Source organism: Lutra lutra, chromosome 1 (assembly GCF_902655055.1).
Source record: "Lutra lutra chromosome 1, mLutLut1.2, whole genome shotgun sequence".
NCBI lineage: Eukaryota > Metazoa > Chordata > Mammalia > Carnivora > Mustelidae > Lutra > Lutra lutra.
This window is the reverse complement of record NC_062278.1, coordinates 61580821-61602767: the sequence shown is the minus strand read 5'-3', so window position 1 is coordinate 61602767 and position 21947 is coordinate 61580821. Positions and strand designations below refer to the sequence as shown.

Below are 21947 nucleotides of genomic sequence, written 5' to 3'. Positions count from 1 at the left end.
ATGGGACTCAGTGCCCTCCATCTGGAGGCTCACAGTCTAGTGGAAACCAGTAAACCAGGTAGTTATAGTATAGTGTAATGAGTGTTTTGATGGAAGAAAGCAGAGGTTGCTCCGGGAACACAGTAGAAGGATGCTTATATTTGGGGAGAGTGGTTGGTAACAGGAGAACTTACAGAGAGAAGTGAGTCCTGAAGTAGTCAGTCAAAGAAAGGGCAGAAAAGGGGGACTAAGAAATTAGTATGAACATAGGAAAGTGTAAAACAGTGTGGTTGATATAAGGCCAAGAGCTGAAAGTTACGGGATGTAGTGGGGACATGAAGTTTACTGTGAAGGTTGGAGATGTAGGCACGGGCTAGATCTCAGAGATTTTCTTAGACTAGGACCATGAATAAAGTACTTCTCTGGGGACATCCTCAGGCCCAGTGGAACTTAGTGTCAGATGCACATCATGAAAGATTCCAGACGTCCTAAGCAGCTGGTCTCTAGGCACTCACCAAAGCTCTGTCATGGTCAGTGGTGGCTCAGCTGAAGCTATCTTGTTTCCAGGGACCAGAGACCCCCATTCTGTCCTCCAGGGGGTCTTCCAGATTCCTTTGTGCAGGACATCAGCAGTGTTAATAATAGGAATGAATTAATCAGTTGGTATTTTAAACTCTAAGACAAGCTGGCAATCTTACTGGAAGCAGTTGTTTCAGGCTTTTCAAACAAGTCCCTGAACTCGAGTCTTAGATGTGACTGTTACTCAGGCTCCCCATAGGACTGATGCTTTACCGGGAGAACTAAGTATTGGAGTTTAAGTCATGAGCCTGAGAGTACCTCACCTGCATGACTTGAATATTTGTTGTCGTTATTAGCATAAAGCGGTTGTACTTTGTTCCCTTCCATCAAGACAGCAGTTCCTAGATTTGCAAGAAAAAGTGTGAGGGGGGAATCTGAGGTGACAGCTCTCGGTATTAGATATTAGAGACACGAGTGCTCATCAGTGGTGATTTTCCACATATTTCTGTTGCAGTGTCAAAAACGATATTTCTCTGCCTGGCACAAGCTGATTCTTGATCATAGGATTAAGCTGGGAAAAGCTGGGACCCTGTCTGACTGGAAGTTTCAGCTGAAGGTCCTGAGGGCCTGGAGAGACTACACCAGATCCCAGAAGTTGGCGCGGGAGACTGAAGCCATGCAGAACGACCTTAGGGAAGAAAACAGGTACTGTTATTTGTATCCTGAAAACCCTGGTGTGTTTAGGGCATTTGTCCTCATAAAGAATCCTGAAATAAGCTCTAAAAAGTAGATCATCCATTATAAAATGTGGTTATTGCTGGGTTTTTTCTTCCCTCTAGAAAAAAGCTAGAGGGGCGCCTGGGTGGCTCAGTGGGTTGGGCCGCTGCCTTCGGCTCAGGTCATGATCTCGGAGTCCTGGGATCGAGCCCCGCATCGGGCTCTCTGCTCATCGGGGAGCCTGCTTCCTCCTCTCTCTCTGCCTGCCTCTCTGCCTGCTTGTGATCTCTCTGTCAAATAAATAAATAAAATCTTTAAAAAAAAAAAAAAAGAAAAAAGCTAGAAAATTTTAACTGAAATTTGTAAGTGAAAAACATTTAATTAAAATATGCTAATGTCCATGCTTTCCTTTTTGATGGAAGCAAGTATTATTCTTTTTCCCTGGTCCTCTGATGTCACAGTATTGCACCTTAGGCCATCTTACAATTCAGAAGACAGAGTTTGGTTTATACACCAGTAATTCTCATTGATAGAAATCCCTGTCTACACACAGAATGTTAATTAGGGACACAGGGAACACCCATCTAGGAAGGCAGACCTGCCAAGGTAATTCTTCCCACTCCTCTATCTTTTGTTCCACACCCTGTTTAGAGGTTTTGATACCTTTATATCGGCTCCCTCTTACACTTGTGAATGACAGAATTTGTCTTCAAATAAAACTTGCTTTGTCCCAGCATCTTAAAATTAAATACATTTTCTTCTTTTCATTTCCAAGTTCAACTTTGCACCCTTGAACCAAAATCATGGCTTTAAAAGGAACCATTTGTTTATTTGGGGGTGGGGACAGTTTATGTTCTTGTGTGTGATCACTTCTCTCACCGGCAACTCTGTTAGCCATTCAGGGTGAAACTTGAATGAATGGTATGTGAAATCATTGTTATGTAGAGGAAAGTAGTGCCCCCTAGAGTTGTGCAACCCTGTGACAGCATCTGGCCCCGGGGTGGACGCAAAGCCTCACAGTTCTGTAGGGGAGACAAGATCTAGAAACGGGACAAGTGCTGAGCAGCATCATAAACTGCATAGTGTGTCCCCTGTGCCACTGAGGATTTAGCAGAACAGAGTGTCACAGGGACTGGGGAGGCTCCTACAGAGTGCCAGGAAGGGCTTCATCAGGAAGGTAGGTCATGAACTGGACTCCTTACCACAGGTAGATAACGCCTAGATGGGGACAGGGAGATGAGGTAATGACATGTAGTGTAGCCATCCAGGTGGGCTGGAGATCATCAGGTATGTGGTTCTCAAGTTCATCAACTTGTAAAAGTCCTTGAATGCCAAGACAAGGAGTTTAGGGATTCTTTGTTAAATAAAGGTGAATCTTTGACAGATTTTAAGCAGAAGGATGACTTAGCTTCCTTTTCTTTACAGTATGTTGGGGGAATCTTCATTGGAGTGGGAGGAGGGGGAAGGCAGCATAGAAAACTCTTTCCCATAATTTGTTTCTAAGTTCTCAGTATCCACTGATTGATAAAAGGAATTGGGATGATAGCCTACTGATAAATGAATGGCTAGCAGGGTTTGCTGGGTAAAAGAGGGAAACTGGAGGTTCTCTAAAGGGGAAGTAACATGAGTGAGGGCCTGAAGGGAGTAGAAACTGAGTAAGGAAGTTAAAAGTGTCCTGTGAAATTTACATGCCAGAAGAAACTTGTGGAAGAAAAATCTGAAGAACTTGAGATTTCATTCCAATTAAACTGTTTAAATATAAAAATCACTAAATGGGGATTTCATAATAGCATGATGTGCCAATTTTTTTAAAGATCTTAGAACTTTTTGTCTCATATCTGTGAATTATTTTCAGGTGTCTATTTTTAAATGTTCAGAATGGATACTACATTTTTTTAAGTGCCAGAGTTAGAAAACACATAACTTTTTACTACAAACTTTAGAGCAAAAAAATTTTAGAGTAGGAAGTCACCTCAAGGATGGTCTAATCCTGCCCATCATTTTATAGATGTTAAAAGAAAGGCCTAGAGAGAGTAAACGACTCTCAAGGTCTTGAAGGTAAGAGTAGCTAATCCAAGACTAGAGTCTGGTTTTTTGATTCTGAGTCAGATGCTTTTTCCTATACCACCCTGCTTCTGTGTTAAATGTTAAATTGCATCTAGGTGCTTAGACAGCCATATTTTTCGGTTCTATGGCGATTTACTTTAGATGGTTGCAGATGAAAAAGATGAAAAATAAAGCAGTAATTAAAAGATAAGTCATGCTAGAAACATGAGAAGAAAGGAGCTATTAAATACAAACCATTCTTTGTGCTGCTTTCCTACAAATCCCTGGCTCCTCTGCATGTTTTTCTTGGTTCTAGAAATTAAGTTGGGTGTTTTTGTTCAAAGAAGGTTGGGATATTAAAGGTGGGGAAAAAGCTCAGGAGTAGATCCTATGAGCAGAAACCAAGAAATGTCAGTGGGATTGAGCATGTCTAGAGAGCCTCTTTTCTGTGTTCATCAGAGTTTCCCCTTAAACCTCACTGGGCACCAAATATATATTTGTTGAATAATAAGTGAGTCAGTGAGTGAATGAGCTCTGTGGCTTATCCACCCGGACATGGAAATCGTGTGCTGTGCCCATGACTCAGATGTCAGCTATGTCCTCATCCTCCAGCTCCTGATCCCCATTTGTTTTTGACACCTAGAGTTTCCCCCCACTGGCCTGTCCCCTGTTCAGGGTCCAGCTTTCCTGGCTTGCTCCTTCCTTCCTTCCTTCCTTCCTTCCTTCCTTCCTTCCTTCCTTCCTCTTTCTTTCTTTCTTTCTTTCTTTCTTTCTTTCTTTCTTTCTTTCTTTCTTTCTTTCTCTTTCTTTCCTCTTCTTTATTTTCTTTCTTTCTTTCTCTTTCTCTCTCTCTCCTATTTTTATCTATCTCTTTTCTTTTAAAAGTAGCTATGGAAGTGGTATTATAAAATTCCAGTACCATATCATAATACAATCTCAACATTAACAAATATTCCCAGATCCCGAAAAATTCATTTGCTTAGACAATACAACAGAAACCTGGTACACACGCGAAGTTAGGCCCTTTGGTCCTCTCTCCCTTCCTCTCTTACATTTATGGCCACCAGCCCTGGACAAAACTAGGAAGAAGCAGGGCTTGTTTTCAGCGTCCTCCACCAGCCCTTCCTGAGCCCCTGTTTTCTCAGTTCTCACCTGAGAAGCACCTCTGTCCTTCCCTTACTAACCTCCACATTGCCTATAGTCCTTCCCTCTCTTGCACCAGAGTTCTGTGCCTTTCCTAGAGTATGCTTTTACCTCTTCCCTTTGTCCCTCAAGTCCCTCATACTTTTTTACTGTTGATGTATTACATACTGTTTACAATTGATGTTATCCCTCTCAGGAAACTTCTTATACTTTCACAGGTGTTGTCTGGAAACAGTGCCCAAAATGTCAGTAATGGGGATCTGAGGCCTTGAGGGTCCTGTGGCCAACAGGTGGACAGACTGGCTCTTTGGCTTCCCTCGAACCATAGCATTCATTTGTTCACTCATTTTTTCATTCCATTTGATAGAATTTATTCTTTCAGCCAATCAGCTTTACTGACGTTTACTGGGCACTAGGCTCTCTCCTAAGTACAGGAAAGGGGACTTGGAAAAAAAGTGTTAAACGCTTACCTTCTAGGAGTTTTCAGTCTAAGTGAAGTGAAAAATGGTACCCAAATACTAAAAATAATTGCAACAGAAGGCACCAAAAGAAAAATACTTAGGAGTGACATAGACTTGGCTATCGTACATTATAATCCCCCGAGGAGCTTTTAAAAATAGGAATTCATGGGCCCCATCTTCTGAGCGAGAAGTGTGGCTAAGTAGGAGGGGGCGTTTTTTAATTTGGGGAAAAAACTGGTAAACCAGCTCATAGCCAGCTTGTGGGAGAGCAGGCTGGGGTGAGCCCACATGCTAGCCTAGAGGTAGGGAGGCTGAGCTGAAAATAGACTGTCAGGTATCCCCATATCCCCACACCTCATTTTAGCATTCTTTTGGGCAATCACTTATGGAGCCCCTCTGCATATCATGTTCGGTGCTCTTACCTCCATATTTGCCTGGGTATCCAGGCGAGAGGCCAGAAACTGCATGGCATCCGAAGCTGGTAAAGCTCCTCATAGGTCAGATAGGCAGGGGCCCACACTCGCACTGCCTGGCTTGCTTTAAAACTCTTTCAGACAGAATCATTGTCAGCTTCCACTCTTTCCCTGGGGGCTACCTGGTGCATTATTGAATGCATTAGTGTATCCATCCTCGTTCCTGCTCATCCCAAATGCAGCTGTTCGCACCGCTGCTGTTTTCGTGTTCTGCGTCAGATTTTAGCACTCAATCCAATCACGTTGTGTGGTTATTTATTTATCATTTCTCATTTCCTTTTAAAAAATTTAAGACACTTTATAGATATCTAGTGGTCTTGTCCTAAGAGAGTGTTAACTTCCATGAGTTTGTTCTATATATTCAGGTGTGTGTGTGTGTGTGTGTGTGTTTTCAATTAGATCTTTAAAAAAAAAATTCTGTAGGACAGGCAATGTAGGTTTTGTTTTTTAGGGTGACACCATTTTTAGGAGGAAACTGAGGCTTAGAAACTTCCAGGGGCTTATCTAGTGTCGCCTGTCTCGTTAGTATTCTTCTGACTTAACAGGTTCTAGAACATGCGCTGATCAGTAAGCATCATTTGAGGTGTTGATTCTGAACAGCACAGTTCATATTTAAATTCCTATTTAAACCTTTATATTTTATAATCTTAGGTGTGAAATAATAGAAGATAGATATTGGTCTCTGCCCCTGGTTCCTGAACAGATCTCCTAAAACCCATGTAATTTCCTAAATGATAAGAACATAAGAAATGATAGGAACATCTCTTGTTCTAATATTGATCTTTGACCTCTGTTCCTGACACAGAACTCTTGAAACCCTTGTAATTTCCTGAGTGATAGGAGTGTCTTTTGTTCTAATGAGATAGCTCTGGTTTGGCTCCTGGATGGCTCTTGGTTGAGGATTGATCACTGAAAGACCAAGCCATGATCAGAAACTTGGAATTTGGGGCCTTGTCCCCCATTCTCTTGAAAAAGGAAAAAGGCTTAAATGGAGTTAACATCAACTATAGCTACATGATGAAGCCTCCATAAAATCCCAAAAGTACGGTGTTCAAGGAACTTCCAGGCAGCTGAACACATCCACATTGACACTCCAAATACATGGGGACAGAAGCTCTTGTGCTCAGGATCCTCCCAGACTTCACTTTATGCATCTCTTTATCTGGCTTTTCATCTATATCCTTCATCATATCCTTCAATAAACAGGTCAACCTAAATGTTTCCCTGAGTTGTGTGAGCTACTCAAGTAAATTAAACCCAAAGATGGAGTGGTTGGAACCTCTGTTCTATAACCAATTGACCAGAAACACAGGTGATAGATAACCTGGGTTTGTGACTGACATCTGAAGCTGGGGGATGAGGGGAGAAGGGAGAGTCTTATGGGACTGAGCCTTTAACCTGTGGGATCTGACACTGTCTTTGGGGTAGATAGTATCGGAACTGAGTTGAGTTCTTGGATACCTTGCTGTGTGTCCAAGAGTTGCTTGTTGGCCTAGGGAAAGACTTCTACACATTTGGTGACTGTAGTGACAGAAATGAGGTGTTCTCTGAAAAGGTAAAGGAGACAAACACAGTGGGGAAGAACCAGGTTTTTCCTTGAAGAGGAAAGAAAATGGAGTTTTTTCCATCATATTTGGTCTTTAGGGACAGCCTTTCTGTGCATGCAGTTATGTAACTATGATGATCAATTTATATACTCTTGCTAGAAATTCCCAGATTTCAGCTTGGAAGCATGTTTTCCTTAAGGGAACTCTGTCCTTCATTTTATGATTATCTGGGAACTGCATCTGAAACCATTTCTTTTGGTTAGCTTACCTAAGTACTGCATCAGATTGAGGTTTTAGGAAGTTTAAGTAATTTTTCACTTTCAGAAATATTTATATTTTTAGTGTCATCTTTTAAAAAGTATGGAAGTTAGCTTATTTGGAATATTATCCCTCTGCCGAAGTGAACTGCAGAGGAAAGAAATAAAACCAGCTTTGCGTCTGGATCCCTAGCTTCTGCATTTCTGTTCTTCCATTTCAATGCACAAATGTAGAGATCTTAAATACATTTTGAAATCCCCTACATAACCACTATAGCGTGGGCTCTAAGCACTTTGGTCAACATGCAGTTTTTACCCATTTTCTTACTTTTTAGTCTTTTTGTGATAGTTGCAGAAATATTTTTCTCTTTGTCTTTTTATACTGTCCAAATAATCTCTTCCTTGACAGTTGCTTACCCTAGTGCTGCTTTTGGCTGTTTATTCTCTAAAAACATGAAGTTAACACATCAGGTAAATTTCACACTCCCCCTTCCTGAGCAGATTGATGTAAATTGAATTTCACATTAATCAGACAGAGCAGAATATATCTTCTATCCAGTGGAAATTTATGATCTTCACTCAAGAAAAGTGCTATAGGCTTTTTACTTGTTTCACTATTTAAACATTGATGTTTTGGAGCTTTTTTCTTACCTGGATTGCTACCTGATTTGTTATCCTTATTTCCTCTAAAATTTGTATTTTAAAGTTATTCAGTCCCATATTAGATCATTTATTTCCATGAAATTAAATTCGACGTATAAATATTACCACCTATATTGTACTTTTATTACAAAAACATCAATCAAGTATTAATTGAGTACCTGTCATTAATACAGTAGAGGGAAGTAATTAAATACAATGAAATACACTGCTGGCAGAGTTGTTGTTAGTGTTTATCCTGAATTTCACTATTTCAGTTGTCTCTACTCTCCCTGATTGGTTGTTTCATCCAACTCCTCTGACATAGGTTAAATTCTGTGACTTTAGAGTAGTCTTTCTCAGATCAAGGGTTTTAACCCATTCATGGGTCCTGAAATCAGGCTCTAGGTGAGCTGTATTTTTCAAAGAAAAGGAATGGAACAGAAATGCCAGAATGCTCCTCTGGTAGTAAGGGTAGATATTGTTTAGTGAAACATCTGTTCCAATTATATATACTTTTGTTTCATACGCACATACATATATACTTAAACTTGTATATTGTGTCACAGTGTAACATTTTTCTTACTGTAGGTGCCAGTCAAAAAATATTTAAATCACTTAGGCATTTAAAAACTCTAGAAATGGGGTGCCTGGGTGGCTCAGTGGGTTAAGCCGCTGCCTTCGGCTCAGGTCATGATCTCAGGTCCTGGGTTCGAGCCCCACATCGGGCTTTCTGCTCAGCAGGGAGCCTGCTTCCTCCTCTCTCTCTGCCTGCCTCTCTGCTTACTTGTGATTTCTCTCTGTCAAATAAATAAATAAAATCTTTGAAAAAAAATAAATTAAAAAAATTACAAAAAATAAAAACTCTAGAAATGTTCTCCTGACTCATTGACTTAAGAACTTGATGATTTTTTTAATATATATAACCCCAAAGAGTCCATGAGGAGAGCTAAGCATTATGGATGTTTAACAGAAATGGGTATGCAAATAGTATTATAGAGAACTTACTTGAATCACCTTTACAAAATGAAATCAAGTAGGTTTCTAAACAATAGTAGATTTTAAACCTCCAAACTAACCCCTGATGCGATATAATAAGTTCCAAACTCTACACCTTACTTCTTCAGGGGTAATAATCATCCACTTGTAGATAGAACTCAGAGACCTCCATGCCTAAATTCTCAACTGGCCACCACAAAAATGTCTCCTAATGGAGATCCTCTTTGGGAAGGAAGGTAGCAAGAAGTTCCCAGCTCCACTCAGTGATGTCCCATAATAGCACAAAGTTTCCAGGAATCAAAAAGAGCTCTTCCTTATGAAGAGAATAAACCAGACCCGCTACTGGACTGTGAATGAGTTCAACGAGAGCAAGAGCTTTGTCTTTCACATGTGTTTCACACATTTCTGGTGTTGAGCAGGTATCCTTCATTCATTCAGTTTAAGGGTTTGATAAATGAATCCTTCTCTTTAGAGACCCTGTCTCTGATCACATCCTTCTTTCATAAGAGCCACACTCATTGACTTTATATAAGCCTTATACTTAATTTATTATTGACAGTTCACTTGTTCTATCTTCTTCCACTCCCTTTCTTCCAAACCTCTGTCTTCCTTAGATTTGCAAGCATGGCTGACATCTCCCTCACGCACTCATCGTTTTAAACTTGGTTATTTATATGCCTATTTCTTTTGCTTCTTCCCCTCCATAAGCACTCTATTTTATGGTAATTTAAAAAATGTAATATGCTTCTGTGATGTGATAGAACTCTTTCTTCTGAGGCAATCTCTTAAGGTGCCAACATCCTCTACAAGCAGACCTTTTGTACCAGGGAGTTTGATAAAGTGATTCCATTTAGCTTAAATAAAAGGATATGATGCATCTAAGATGGAACATTTCTGGGACTCCTTTAGGCTTGTGTTTCATGTATATTATCAACTAATAAGCTGTAAATAGCTTCTTCTTATTAACGGGAAATACTTTGTTGCTTAGAAAACAACAGCTGGCCACTGAGTGTAACCGGAAACAGGTTCTCCGACACCACTTTACAGAATGGCAGCGTTGGCACCGTGCGGAGATCCTGAAGAGGGAGCTGGCTCTAGCGAAGGAGGAAACTAGAAAGAAAATGAATGAGCTGCTGGAGGCAGCCTCACTAGGGAAGCTCAGCACAAAGGGGTCATCAGGCATCAGTCTACTTGAGGAGGCAGCAGCTGTGGTGGATCCACCTGTAAAACATGGAGAGGTACATTGTTTTTGCTTGGTCTTCTGCTTATTAAACAGTGGCATTTGAGCTCTGCCCTTGTGTAGCCTGGGTTATGTTAGCCGCCATCAGATTGCCTTCTCTGCCTGGACTTAGTCTAGAGGGTGTGTGAGCTGTGTACAGTGTACAGAGGTTACCATTCAGTCAGTGTTTATTTTCTTGAACTGAATCTTCTTTTTATATATCACATACAAACTTTGGTATACTTGAGACTTAGCAGGGACATAATATAGAGAGGGAATTGAAAACAACTAAGTGAAAGACTCCTTCAGGAATAGTTGTATAAAGCATTGTTTATAACTCTGGAACTCCTCATACTTGATCATCAGACATTTCCTATCTAAATGAGCTTGTTATATACACACACATACATACATACATATATACATATGGGAAATTTTTAAGTTTTTATTTTTCTAATAAGAAAAATCATATGTGTTAATTATGGTAATTTGATAGGAGAAAATGACAGAGAAAAGGCAAAGTAGCCTATAATTCCGTCATCTGGAGATAACCACCAGTAACATGTTGGATAGCTGTATAGTCTTTTCTCTATATAGGCATATGGAAATTTTTCTCCTTAATATTTTATTTAGCTTTTAAATGTTCTTCAGCCAAGTTATTGAGGATACCTGCTTTTTCACAATACATAATACAGAGGAAATAAGGCCATTTTTTCCCTAATAACAATTTAACTGTTGTGTTTTTCTAAAAAAAAAAAAGTTGCAGTTTCACAATATATAACATGAGGATTTTCTAGGTCACTAAATCTACTGCTTCAACATTAGTTCTCAGCTGACAGTAAACCACAGATCAGACCTGCTCAGTCAGAATTTCTGGTTGTGGGGTACCTGTATTATTTTTTTTTAACTTTCACAGGTGAACCTGATGAAAACCCTGTGATTAAGGACTGCTATTCAGTGCCATCATTTTGTAGTGGCTCTCGGATATTCAGTCATGAACCCTAAGCTAGAATCTGTTTACCTTTTTCTGTATTGCTGGACATTTAAGTTGTTTCCAGTTTGTCACTATTGCAAACAGTGCTTCAGTGATCATCTTTGTAACGAAATCTTTGCACACATCCACTTTTACTTAAATGCTTTACTTAGGATATAAAAAATAGAATATTTTTATATTATTATATTTATCTTATTATTTTTATTATATTTTATAATAATAAATATTCTAAAAATAGAATGCACATTTTAAAAACTATTGCCAAATTGCCTTTCCAGAAAGGCTGTGCCAAAGAAATGCCTATTTTCCTGCCTTGTAACACATTTTCATTTTTGTTAAGTTGATAGTAAAATATTTTCATCTTATTATTGCTTCAGTATTTGTATTTTTTTATTACTAGTGAGGTTAAACATTTTCTGTAATGGCCGTTTACATATATATGTTTGTGAAAATGGATATAGAAAGATAGATATTTAATAACTTGTCTATTCATGCCCTTATACATTTTTCTACTTTTCCTATTTATAGGAGCTCTTTATATTTTTAAGACTACTGGTGTTTTTATTACTGTATATTTTGCAAAAATTTTTTTTCATTTTTTCATTTGTCTTTTTGGGTAATTTTTGGTGTTTTGGTACTATACAGAGTCTCAGTTTTCATAAAGTGAATCCTATCAATTTTTTATTTCATAATTGCACTTGTCATATTTGAAAAGTCCTTTGGAGAAAATCTTCTACCCTCACCTTCATCCCAGACCCCTCCACCTAATGCTACTGAGTATTTAACTCAGACATATAAAATTAAGTTGGGTACCAGAGGGGCCTCAGTCTTGCTTTTTACCCTGATTACTCCCAGCAAGTAGGCTGGTATGTATGTATGTATGTATGTATTTATTTATTATTTTATTTTATTTCTTTTCAGTGTTCCAGAATTCATTGTTTGCACCACACCCAGGCTGGTTTTAATTTAAGCATAGGGTCTCAGCAAAGGGATATCATGAGGATCCTTATTGAGACTTAGGTCCTCTAGGCAATTTATCTACCTTTATGTCAGTTTGATAATTTTGTTTCCATTAAGACCCCAGAGTCTCCATCTTAAGAAATAGCTTTCTGAACCTTTTACTTTGCAGAGTTACACTGTTGTTATCTGTAAATTTTTGAAAAGTCAACAAACTTTTTTTATATGTATAAAACACAAAAATTACTATGTGTATATATAGGACTCAAATAAAAGCCTTTAAATCTCTGAACAGAATTTTATCAAGAAAAGATAGCATAAAAAATAGAGCAAGTGAAAATAAAAGGATGTAATAGACTCTCTAGTTTATTAGATAAACCCCAATTTTTTTCCAGAGTGTAGAGTGTAATATGAACAAATAAAATATGGTATCTTTAGTTAGATGCCCACTAATTATACATTATATACTCATGTACCACAAATGCATGCATTATACCTTGAAAATTTTCAAAATTATCAGTTAGCTAATAGATGACTTTCACTAATTATGCCAGACTGTTCAGTCCTGTACTAGTAAGTACAGTCTGTACCATTAAGCTTTGTTTCATTCTCTTATTTTCACCTTGAAAAGTTACTGTGATCCAAAAGAAATCGTTTTGCTATACTCAAGGTTTTTACAGTCTTGCTGGGTTAATAATGTACCATTATCACAAAGTTTAAAAGGGTCTAAAATATATACCCTGCTTGATTCTAAATTACTTAAGCAGGTGTTCTTATGAATAAATGTCCATTGACATTTCTGCAATAGAAGGTTATTTTTTAGTCTTTAGCATGTCAGAGTTTCCATATATCACTTTTTTCACTCCAGCTGAGTCTATAGGAAATATTTCCATCATCATGAAAAATATTTTTGAGTACCTTAGAGCAAGAAGCTTCTAAGAAACAAGTAGTCCATAGTATCTTTCTCCTTGTACCACTACAGATGGCAGAATCAAAAGCTGGTCAGACCTTAGGCCGTGGAATCAAACCATTCTAGAAGAGACGTTTAAACTATGCATTATTTTGGCCAGGAGATGTTTTTCCAATTAAGAATTCTGTTTCCTCCCCCCTATATAGAACTTAAAATTGGGTACGATACCTCAGTCTATTAAATGAGATTCATTACAGGATAAAGCTTTTATTTATTTTTTTAACTGTTTTTTTTTTATTAACATATAATGTATTATTAGCCCCAGGGGTACAGGTCTGTGAATTGTCAGGTTCACACACTCCGCGGCACTCACCACAGCACATACCTTCCCCAATGTCCATAACCCCACCACCCTCTCCCTGCCCCCCCCTCCAGCAACCCTCAGTTTGTTTTGTGAGATTAGTCTCTTATGGTTTGTCTCCCTCCCAATCCCATCTTGTTTCATTTATTCTATTCCTACCCCCCCATACCCTCCACATTGCTTCTCCACTTCCTTATATCAGGGAGATCATATGATAGTTGTCTTTCTCCAATTGCCTTATTTCCCTAAGCATAATACCCTCTAGTTCCATCCATGTCATCGCAAATGGCAAGATTTCATTTCTTTTGATGGCTGCATAGTATTCCATTGTATATATATATATATATATACCACATCTTCTTAGGATAAAGCTTTTAAAACTATTCAGCTGTATGCTAAAATATAATATTATTGATAATATTCTTATGTAATACAGATATTTGCCTGGTAATCCTGGGCTTACAAATATTCCCCACGGATAGCCTGGCAATAGTCTGGAGATTGTAAACTGTAATCCATGCTTTGATCCTGAGAATGAATGAATGAATGAGTGAATAATACATACATACATACCCTGTGATTAAGTTATTAGTGGCAAGAGAAGCATTGAGAGAACAGAGCTATTATTGATTTGTAAAGGTATTTGGTAGTTTTCAAACATTCTTGAGGGAGAATGTCCTTTGCCACAAAATTCAGAGTTAATTCATGTAGATTAAAGTTCCTGTAATATATATCTGGAGTAATCCTGCCTCATTCACAAATGAACTATCCAAATCAGAAATTTCTGAGTACAGTTTTCTTATTGCAAATGGCCTGGCCCATGGCAATGGCCTGTACACTGCAGCCACTTGCCCACGCAGGTTCCATGGTGAGCAGCAGCCCACACTCTGAGAATAGCTCACAGAGCTAAGGCTGGTAGCCTCTGAGATAGCCAGGTCCGGAGCACAGGCCAGTGATTAGATGACGTGGGATCTCGTCAACACAGTCCTTTAAATAGCTAAAGTGTAACGTGCTCCCTCTCTCTCAGGTGACTGCTGGGCCACCTCTGTGGGAAAAGCCTCCCTCAGGAAGCCATGATTGCATGCCCAGCCCCCACCTAGGAAGACCAACAAAGAGTGACTTGCAGGTTCCCCTCCAGCAAGTCCCTCTGAACCCATGTGATAACAATCAGCACACGACCGGGGATGCTGAGCCCTCCCAGCAGCCTGGCAGCAGCAAACAGCTCAGAACTACCAGCCAGAAAGCAGAATCCATGTGCTTGGGTCATTTCCACAACCGCCATGTCTTCCAGCAACTGTTGATTGAAAAGCAAAAGAAGAAACTTCAGGAACAGCAGAAAACAATTCTGGAGCTGAAGGAAAGCCAGAGGCTGGCAGAGGCTCGGTGGGCTGCAGAGCGGGCTGCAGCAGTCACTGATGCCCAGAGCTGCCTGCTATCGAATCCCAGGAGAAGAGAACCCAAAAGAACCTGCCAGGTGCTTCCAAAGTATGTCCACTATATCAGAATATTCTTTGGACTTACGATTGGGGTTTTTTCACCTGTGGTAGATAGGCCCCTGAACTTCTTTTGCCCAGCTCCCAGACTCCATGATTTCTCCCTTTCTTTGAAAGTACACAATTCAGAACAAAGCAACCCCCCTACATTGTGACTGATCCGTGACAGGTACTTATAATATTTGAGGCAACTGGCTACCTGTGAGTTATACAGGTACCATTTGTGTTCTACTTTTGTCAAGGAGCTCTGTTACTATATCAGTAAAAGAGAACAGTGCTTACTTGCTCTACCTCAGTTCTGGGTTTCTGATTATGTGTGGTTCTGAGAAGCCAGGTTGTACAATGTCAGGTACAAATGGAGCAGCCCCTGGGCTGGCTCATTACCTAGCTTAAATTTGCAGTTGTTTTGGATAAAAGTAAACATCTTTGAGGCTGGAATAAGAGTCCAAATTTCTCAGAAGTCACTTACAATGGTTCCAGACGTGTTTGAGACATCCTCAGTTCACGTGATAAGGCTAAGAAGTGGGTGATAGATACCTAATGATTTGAAGCCCTGGGGTGGGAGTCAGAGCATCTGACTAATTGCACACTCCGGCCAGTCACTCAACTTTTCCATACCTTGTTACACCAACATATAGAGTGGGTTTAATACATAGTTATCTTAGAGAGTAAAGATTAATTATAATTTGTGAAATGCTTTGAGTTTCTCAGGTTTAAAAGCTTTGAACAAAGCTGGTTATTGGTCTGAATTCTTTTCCTTTTTTTTTTCTTTTTCTTTTTTTTTTTTTACCCCCAGTTCGCCTGTTGCTTCCCCTGAGACTGATGGTAGAGGAGGTGACTCCCCAAATTCTCTCTCTGGACCCAGAAGGAACCCAAGGCAGCAGAAGGCACCCCACCCCATACTAAAAGGCAGGGCGGTCTGGGTGGTGGCCTGGTGGTGGTTATCTTCCTTCCTGAATTAGAATATGCCAAGGACTGAATCCTGGTGACTCTTAAGTTTTGAGACTTGGCAGAGCCTGGTCAAAGATGGCTAGACATGTGAGGAGTGCAATGCACCGGAGAGTTCCATGCATTTTTTTCCTGCCCTCTCTGCCAAACTTTTTGGCCTTCCCAAAGAATACCAAAGGTGGGAGGGTGTTGAAAGGTATATCATTTTGAATTGGTTTGGATTATGAAAAAAAGTGGGACAGTTACACAAAAAAATCTTGAGTAGCTGCTAAGGACAAACATTGATAAAGATCATCTGTCATTATACTTTGTTAATCTTGAATTATTGATCCTTTTACAGCAATCCATATGATTTTATGAGTTGTACCTTGATGATAGGCATTTAGTAATGAAATCTACAAACCAGACATTTTAATTTAATAATATTTTTGATACATGTAGAAATCACTATTTAAACGAAACAATACTATGAGAAGAAAAGCATTCGCCACCTAGCGAATCCACTGATTGTTTTTTCTGTGTAGTCATGCGTATGCATATGTTTGTACTTGGAGGTGGGCACATCGGCAGTTATATTGTAGTTGTAAGTCTGATTTTTCACCTTTGGCAAGATTGCTGCCCTTACAAGAAGTGATGCCATCTGAAGCACACTGTGCCTGAAGTCCATTCATTTTAATGAAGAAATTAGCAGTCTTGTGTTGACTTTCTGCCAGGACGGCAGTTGATGCCATCTTTGCCTACCACTGAGCATGATCAGGAAATGCCTAGTTTGGTGTGATTATTTTTAAAAAAATGATTGTTTGATCAAGGAGTTAACATATTTTAGAACTCCAGGCTACTTTTCAAGTGGTCTTTAGTGATTAGCTCTAGAAAAGATGGGGAACATGCTTATTACCAGAGCCTGCCTCTCAGGGCTCTCACTTTAATCCTCTGTTCTGTTTCTGCCTCTTTAAAGACAGCCTCCCTGCCACCATCTGTGGCACCCCCACTCTTCTTTTTAAAGCAATGCAAACACTTAATATCTGTAAGAAATAGCCTGGTGAGTTTTTTGTTTATTAATTCTTGAAACTTGGACTTAAATCATCTTCTCTATAACATGGCACAAGGAAGCAAAAGTAACTATTGGCTGACTTAGGTGAGCAGAACTTGATACTCCTCCCCCCCCATTCCCCTCTCCTGTAAAAGTCCCGACTGATGACAGAGTCATATTATCAGACCATCTTGCACATTTGCTTCTTTTGGATCGATATTTAATAGACTGTCAAGAACAGGAGTCTGACACTTGAATTCGTTCTGATGCCAGTTCTCCAAATGCCTAGTACAATTCCATTTCCTGCCCATCTGGATATCTATCCAAACTTTAAAACTAGATTTTAATGTATTCATCATGACCCTAAACTTTAGTTTGTTAGTTGTTGTTGTTACATATACAAACGTAGGTATAATGACTTAGGAAGAAGAGCAGACTCAATGGGATTTGAGGACTGACTGTACTGTCCAAGTATTTGTTAGATGTAGTTAAAGTTTTCCCCATTCATTAAAGGATTACCAATTTAAAATTCTGGTTTCTGGGTTTCAGTAATAAAAGTATCATCAAGGTACACTGTCTTATTTAAACCAGTAAACAGTTATTCTAATAGAAAAGTGAAAACAATTTGCAAATTGTTCATCATTGATGAGGATAGTATTATAGGTCTTTAACCTGTAGGGGGTATATAAATAACATATATGTACTTACATATTTATAAATACAACTACAACTTATATTTTTAAAATATAAATTTTATATTTATAAACAAATAAATGTTTCTGAAATTGTAAACACTCAACTTGCAAGAAAACCCTAACAATAACACGAAATTTTGCTATAAAATGTAGAGACATTTCTTTTGCAGTGCTCCTTATATTTTTGATATTGGAACTCTGTTACTATTTTCTAGCCATGGAAGAGAGAGCAGTTCAGCGAGCTGAACGTAGGCGGATCTTGGCAGAGAGGAAGAAGAAACAAGAAGAGGACAAATTGGTAAATCAAGAATGAAACCTGAGGCAAGAAAAAGGATTTGTATAGGTGTTTATTAAAAAAAAAAAGAAAGAAAAGAAAAAATGAAGCCTAGAGGTGCATGGGTGGCTCAGTCGATTAAGCATCTAACTCTTAATTTTGGCTCAGGTCATGATCTCAGGGTCATGAGATCGCAAGCTCCACATCAGGTCCGCCTGCTTAAGATTTTCTCTCTCTCTATTCCACTCCCCACCACCTCTCCATCCCCCTCTAAAAAAATAAAAAAGAAATGAAGCCTAGCTTGTTTAAGTATCTTGAGACAATCGAGCTAGATTAACCAGAAATAGCTTTTTATCCACTGGCCTAAACTCTGAAAATTTTAGGAAAAGAAAGAGAGAAAACAGTAGCACCATTAGCATAGCAAGAAGGAAATGTTATAAAAGTTGATGGGAGCCAGCAATGAGGAAGATTTACATATTTAGATTTAGATGTTCAACCTGGTAAGTTGCAAAGGTGAGTAGTTCTTGCACAGTTTTGACCTAGACTATCAAAAATAGATTTTGTATCTACTAAGAGAAACAGTTTCAACAGTTTGGGGGTTTTTTGTGTGTGAAATGAAAGAAAAAATTTGTCCTACGCTGTATGGCGTTTGGACTTAGTACTTCACAAGTAAAAATAAGAACTAAAAAGGAATCATTATTTGATGAAAAATTAATGTTCTCTTCTTGCTCTGTATCTCCTTTCCAAGTAGAGAAGAAACTTTCAAGTTCCACAACTGACTACCTGTTGGTTGGATTTTCTACTTTTATCAGAAAATATGGGCTTCTTTCAGAGACAGGCGGGTACTCTTGGTAGATACTTGACATTCCTCAACATAAAAAATCTTACTTCCATACAAACATAGCATTCTTATTTTTTACAACTCTCCTCTTGACCAGGCCCAGTTAAAGGCCCAAGAGGAGGAGCGTCAGAAGAGGGAAGCAGAAGAAAAGGAGGCTCAGCTTAAGAAAAAACGAGAAGAGAAGAGACTGCAGAAAATGGTTCGTAGAATCTGTTTGGTCAGTCACCTGCTTAAAGTCTATTGTGTACAATACCGTGACCCTGTGCACCTTCTCCATCCTCACGCTTCCCTCCAGAACACTCTTCTCGCACCTCCACCCTTTCACGCACTGTAGTGAGAACCTCATTCTTCAGATTGTAGCTCAAACATGGCTTCTCCCAGATGAGCCTTTCTTGCCTTGTACACTCTCTTCTCCACCCAAGGTTAGGTTTATATTCCCCTTTTACCTCTGAAATATATTTCCTTCAAAGCATTACCAGAGCTTATAATTATGCATATGTTTTGTGGTTGTCTTATTGATTTCAGCATCTCTAACTAAACTGGAATCTCCTTGAGAGTAAAGGGAGCAGTCTGGTGTTGCTCACTGTTGTATTGGTGAGCAGTGTCCCTGGCATACAGTAGCAACTTAGCAAGGGTGTTGAATGAGTGAGTGAATGAATGAACAAGTAAATGAACAAATGGAAGAAAATATACACCCAAGAAATAAGAGATAAAACTCTTACTTTCAAGAGTATTGAATTCTAATTGGAAAGATTAAGGCCTAAATATGCCTGCAGACAATATAGAACAGCACATGTTGTCTTGTGGCTCAAAGAACAAAGAAGGGGTGCCTGGGTGGTTCAGTCAGTTAAGTGTCCAACTTTTGATCTCAGCTCAGGTCTTAATCTCAGGGTCATGAGTTCAAGCTCTGCATTAGGCTCCATGCTAGGTGATCAAGGAGAGCCATGGAAGGCAAAGGAGATCAAGAGAGCCATAGAAGGCAAGACCTATAAACATTGAGGAGATAGAGATATTTTCATAGAAAAGAGATTCTAATTGGAAATTGCATTAGGATTCTACAGAGAAACAGAAGAAATAAGTTATATGTGTAGGAAGAGATTTATTATGAGGAATTGGCTCATGTGATTATAGAGGCTGAGAAGTCCTACAGTCTACCATCTGCAAGCCAGAGACCCAGGAAAGCCAGCAATGTAATTCCAGTCCTAGTTTGAATTGATGGTATAAACTCTAGTTCAAGGGCAGGAAAAGACCAATGGCCTGGCTCAAGCAGGCAGCCAGGAAGGAAAAAGGGGCAGATTCCTCCTTTTGGGTTTTTTGGGTGTTTTGGTTTTGGGTCTAGTTAGCCCTCAAGGGATTGGATGATGCCCGCCCACATTTAGGAGGGCAGTCTAACAGACTCCATGGATTCAAATGCTAATCTCATCCCAAAACACATTCGCAGATACACCCATAAATGTTTAATCTAGGCACCCTGCGGCACGTTCAAGTTGGCACATAAAATTAACCATACAAGTCTCCCCCTGATACACTTGGCACCCATACACATCTCCTTAAACCATACTTAATCTCTAAATAAAGACAAGAAGATCATAATTCTGCTTAACATGATACAACTTTCTTGCATACGACCAAAACTGTACTAACCCCTTCCCCAGAAGAGGTCAAGTCCTTGAATGATGTTTACTCTTCTCATTGATATCCCATAACTACTATGATATAAAATTAAAAATACTTGAACACAATGATACAAATTCAATACATCTTATATTATGATTCATTGTAGAATATTTGAAAACTACAAAAAAAATGGAAAACTATGGGGCCCCTGGGTGTCTCAGTGGGTTAAGCCGCTGCCTTCGGCTCAGGTCATGATCTCAGGGTCCTGGGATCAAGTCCCGCATCGGGCTCGCTGCTCAGCAGGAAGCCTGCTTCCCTTCCTCTCTCTCTGCCTGCCTCTCTGCCTACTTGTGATCTCTCTCTGTCAAATAAATAAATAAAATCTTTAAAAAAAAAAAAAATGGAAAACTATGAGCTCCGCTATAAGAGGTAACTAAATATCCTAGTATATTTACTTCGTTTTCTCTAAGCATCTTTCTCTTAATAGATTGATAATTTGGGGGTGGGGGTAAAGTGTATATAGTTTTTAATCTGCTTTTTTGCATTTAAGAATCTCTTATGAATATTTTCATTTACCATTCAGAATTCTTCAACGTTTTTATTTATATGTTAACAGTAAATTTTTTTCAATTTTTATGTAAATTCCAGCTAACATACAATTTGATATTAGTTTCAGGTGTAGAATGTAGCGATTCATCACTTATATACAACACCTGGTGCTTATCGCAACAAGTGCCCTCCTTAATACTCACTATTTTTTAAAAATAAACTTTTGGGGGCACCTGGGTGGCTCAGTGGATTAAGGCCTCTGCCTTCGGCTCAGGTCATGATCCTGGGGTCCTGGGATCGAGCCCCAAATTGGGCTCTCTGCTCAGCAAGGAGCCTGCTTCCCTTCCTCTCTCTCTGCCTGCTTCTCTGCCTACTTGTGATCTCTGTCAAATAAATAAATTAAAATCTTAAAAAAAAATAATAAACTTTTTATTTTGGTTTACTTTAGGTTTATAAAAAAGTTGCAAAGGTAGTACTAGGAGCTTTTGTATACCCTTCACTCAATTTCAGTTTCTCCTTAACATTATCACCTTACATTACCATAGTGCATTTGTCAAAATGAAGAAACCAACATTAGTACATTATTATTAAGACCAGACTTTATTCACATTTCACCAGTGTTTCCAGTTTTTCTGACTTCTCATCGTGTCTTTTCCGTTCTGTTACCCTTTATGTATATTCCTTTGCGACTACCACCTGCCTTTGATGGCTGTACCTTTATAGTAGATATTGAAATTGGACAGTGGGAATTCTTCCACTTTATTCTTCTGTTTCAGAATTACTTCGTTATTCTTTGCCTTTTTATATAAGTTTTAGACTAATTTATCAATGTGTACCAAAAAAATCTTGCTTAGATTTTGATTGGGATCATATTGAATCTATAGTTCAAATTAGAGAATTGACATCTTAACAACACTGAGTCTTTACTCTATGAGCATGGTATAGCTCCCCATTTATTTAGATTTTTGTTTCATGAGTGTTTTATAGCTTTTTGCATACCTTGTATATGATTGGTAGATTTGTACCTACATCTTTTTTGGTGCTCTGATAAATGATGCTTTTTTTTTTTTTTTTAATTTTAAATTCAGTTTTTTCATTGCTGGTATATAGGAACACAGTTCATTTTTGTATGTTGACCTTGTATCCTGCAACCTTGCTAAAACTCACTTATTCTAGGCGGGGTTTTTTGTTTTTTGTTTTTTGTAGATTCTTTGGCATTTTCTACAAGTTGTCTGCCAATAAAGGCAGTTTTATTTCTTCCTTTCTGATTTGTATGCCT

General features: G+C 38.8%; 1 protein-coding gene across 7 annotated transcripts in view; it reads left to right on the top strand.

Moving 5' to 3' along the window:
* Positions 1-21947, top strand: part of CCDC191 (coiled-coil domain containing 191) — a 90536-nt gene that overhangs the window by 32758 nt on the left and 35831 nt on the right. For all 7 annotated transcript variants that reach the window (XM_047725090.1, XM_047725082.1, XM_047725106.1 and 4 more), the window contains 6 exons: positions 1013-1203; positions 9769-10018; positions 14249-14706; positions 15511-15623; positions 17603-17685; positions 18600-18701. In XM_047725090.1, the coding sequence (XP_047581046.1) occupies positions 1013-1203; positions 9769-10018; positions 14249-14706; positions 15511-15623; positions 17603-17685; positions 18600-18701 (1197 nt within the window). The remainder of the gene's footprint in view (positions 1-1012; positions 1204-9768; positions 10019-14248; positions 14707-15510; positions 15624-17602; positions 17686-18599; positions 18702-21947) is intronic.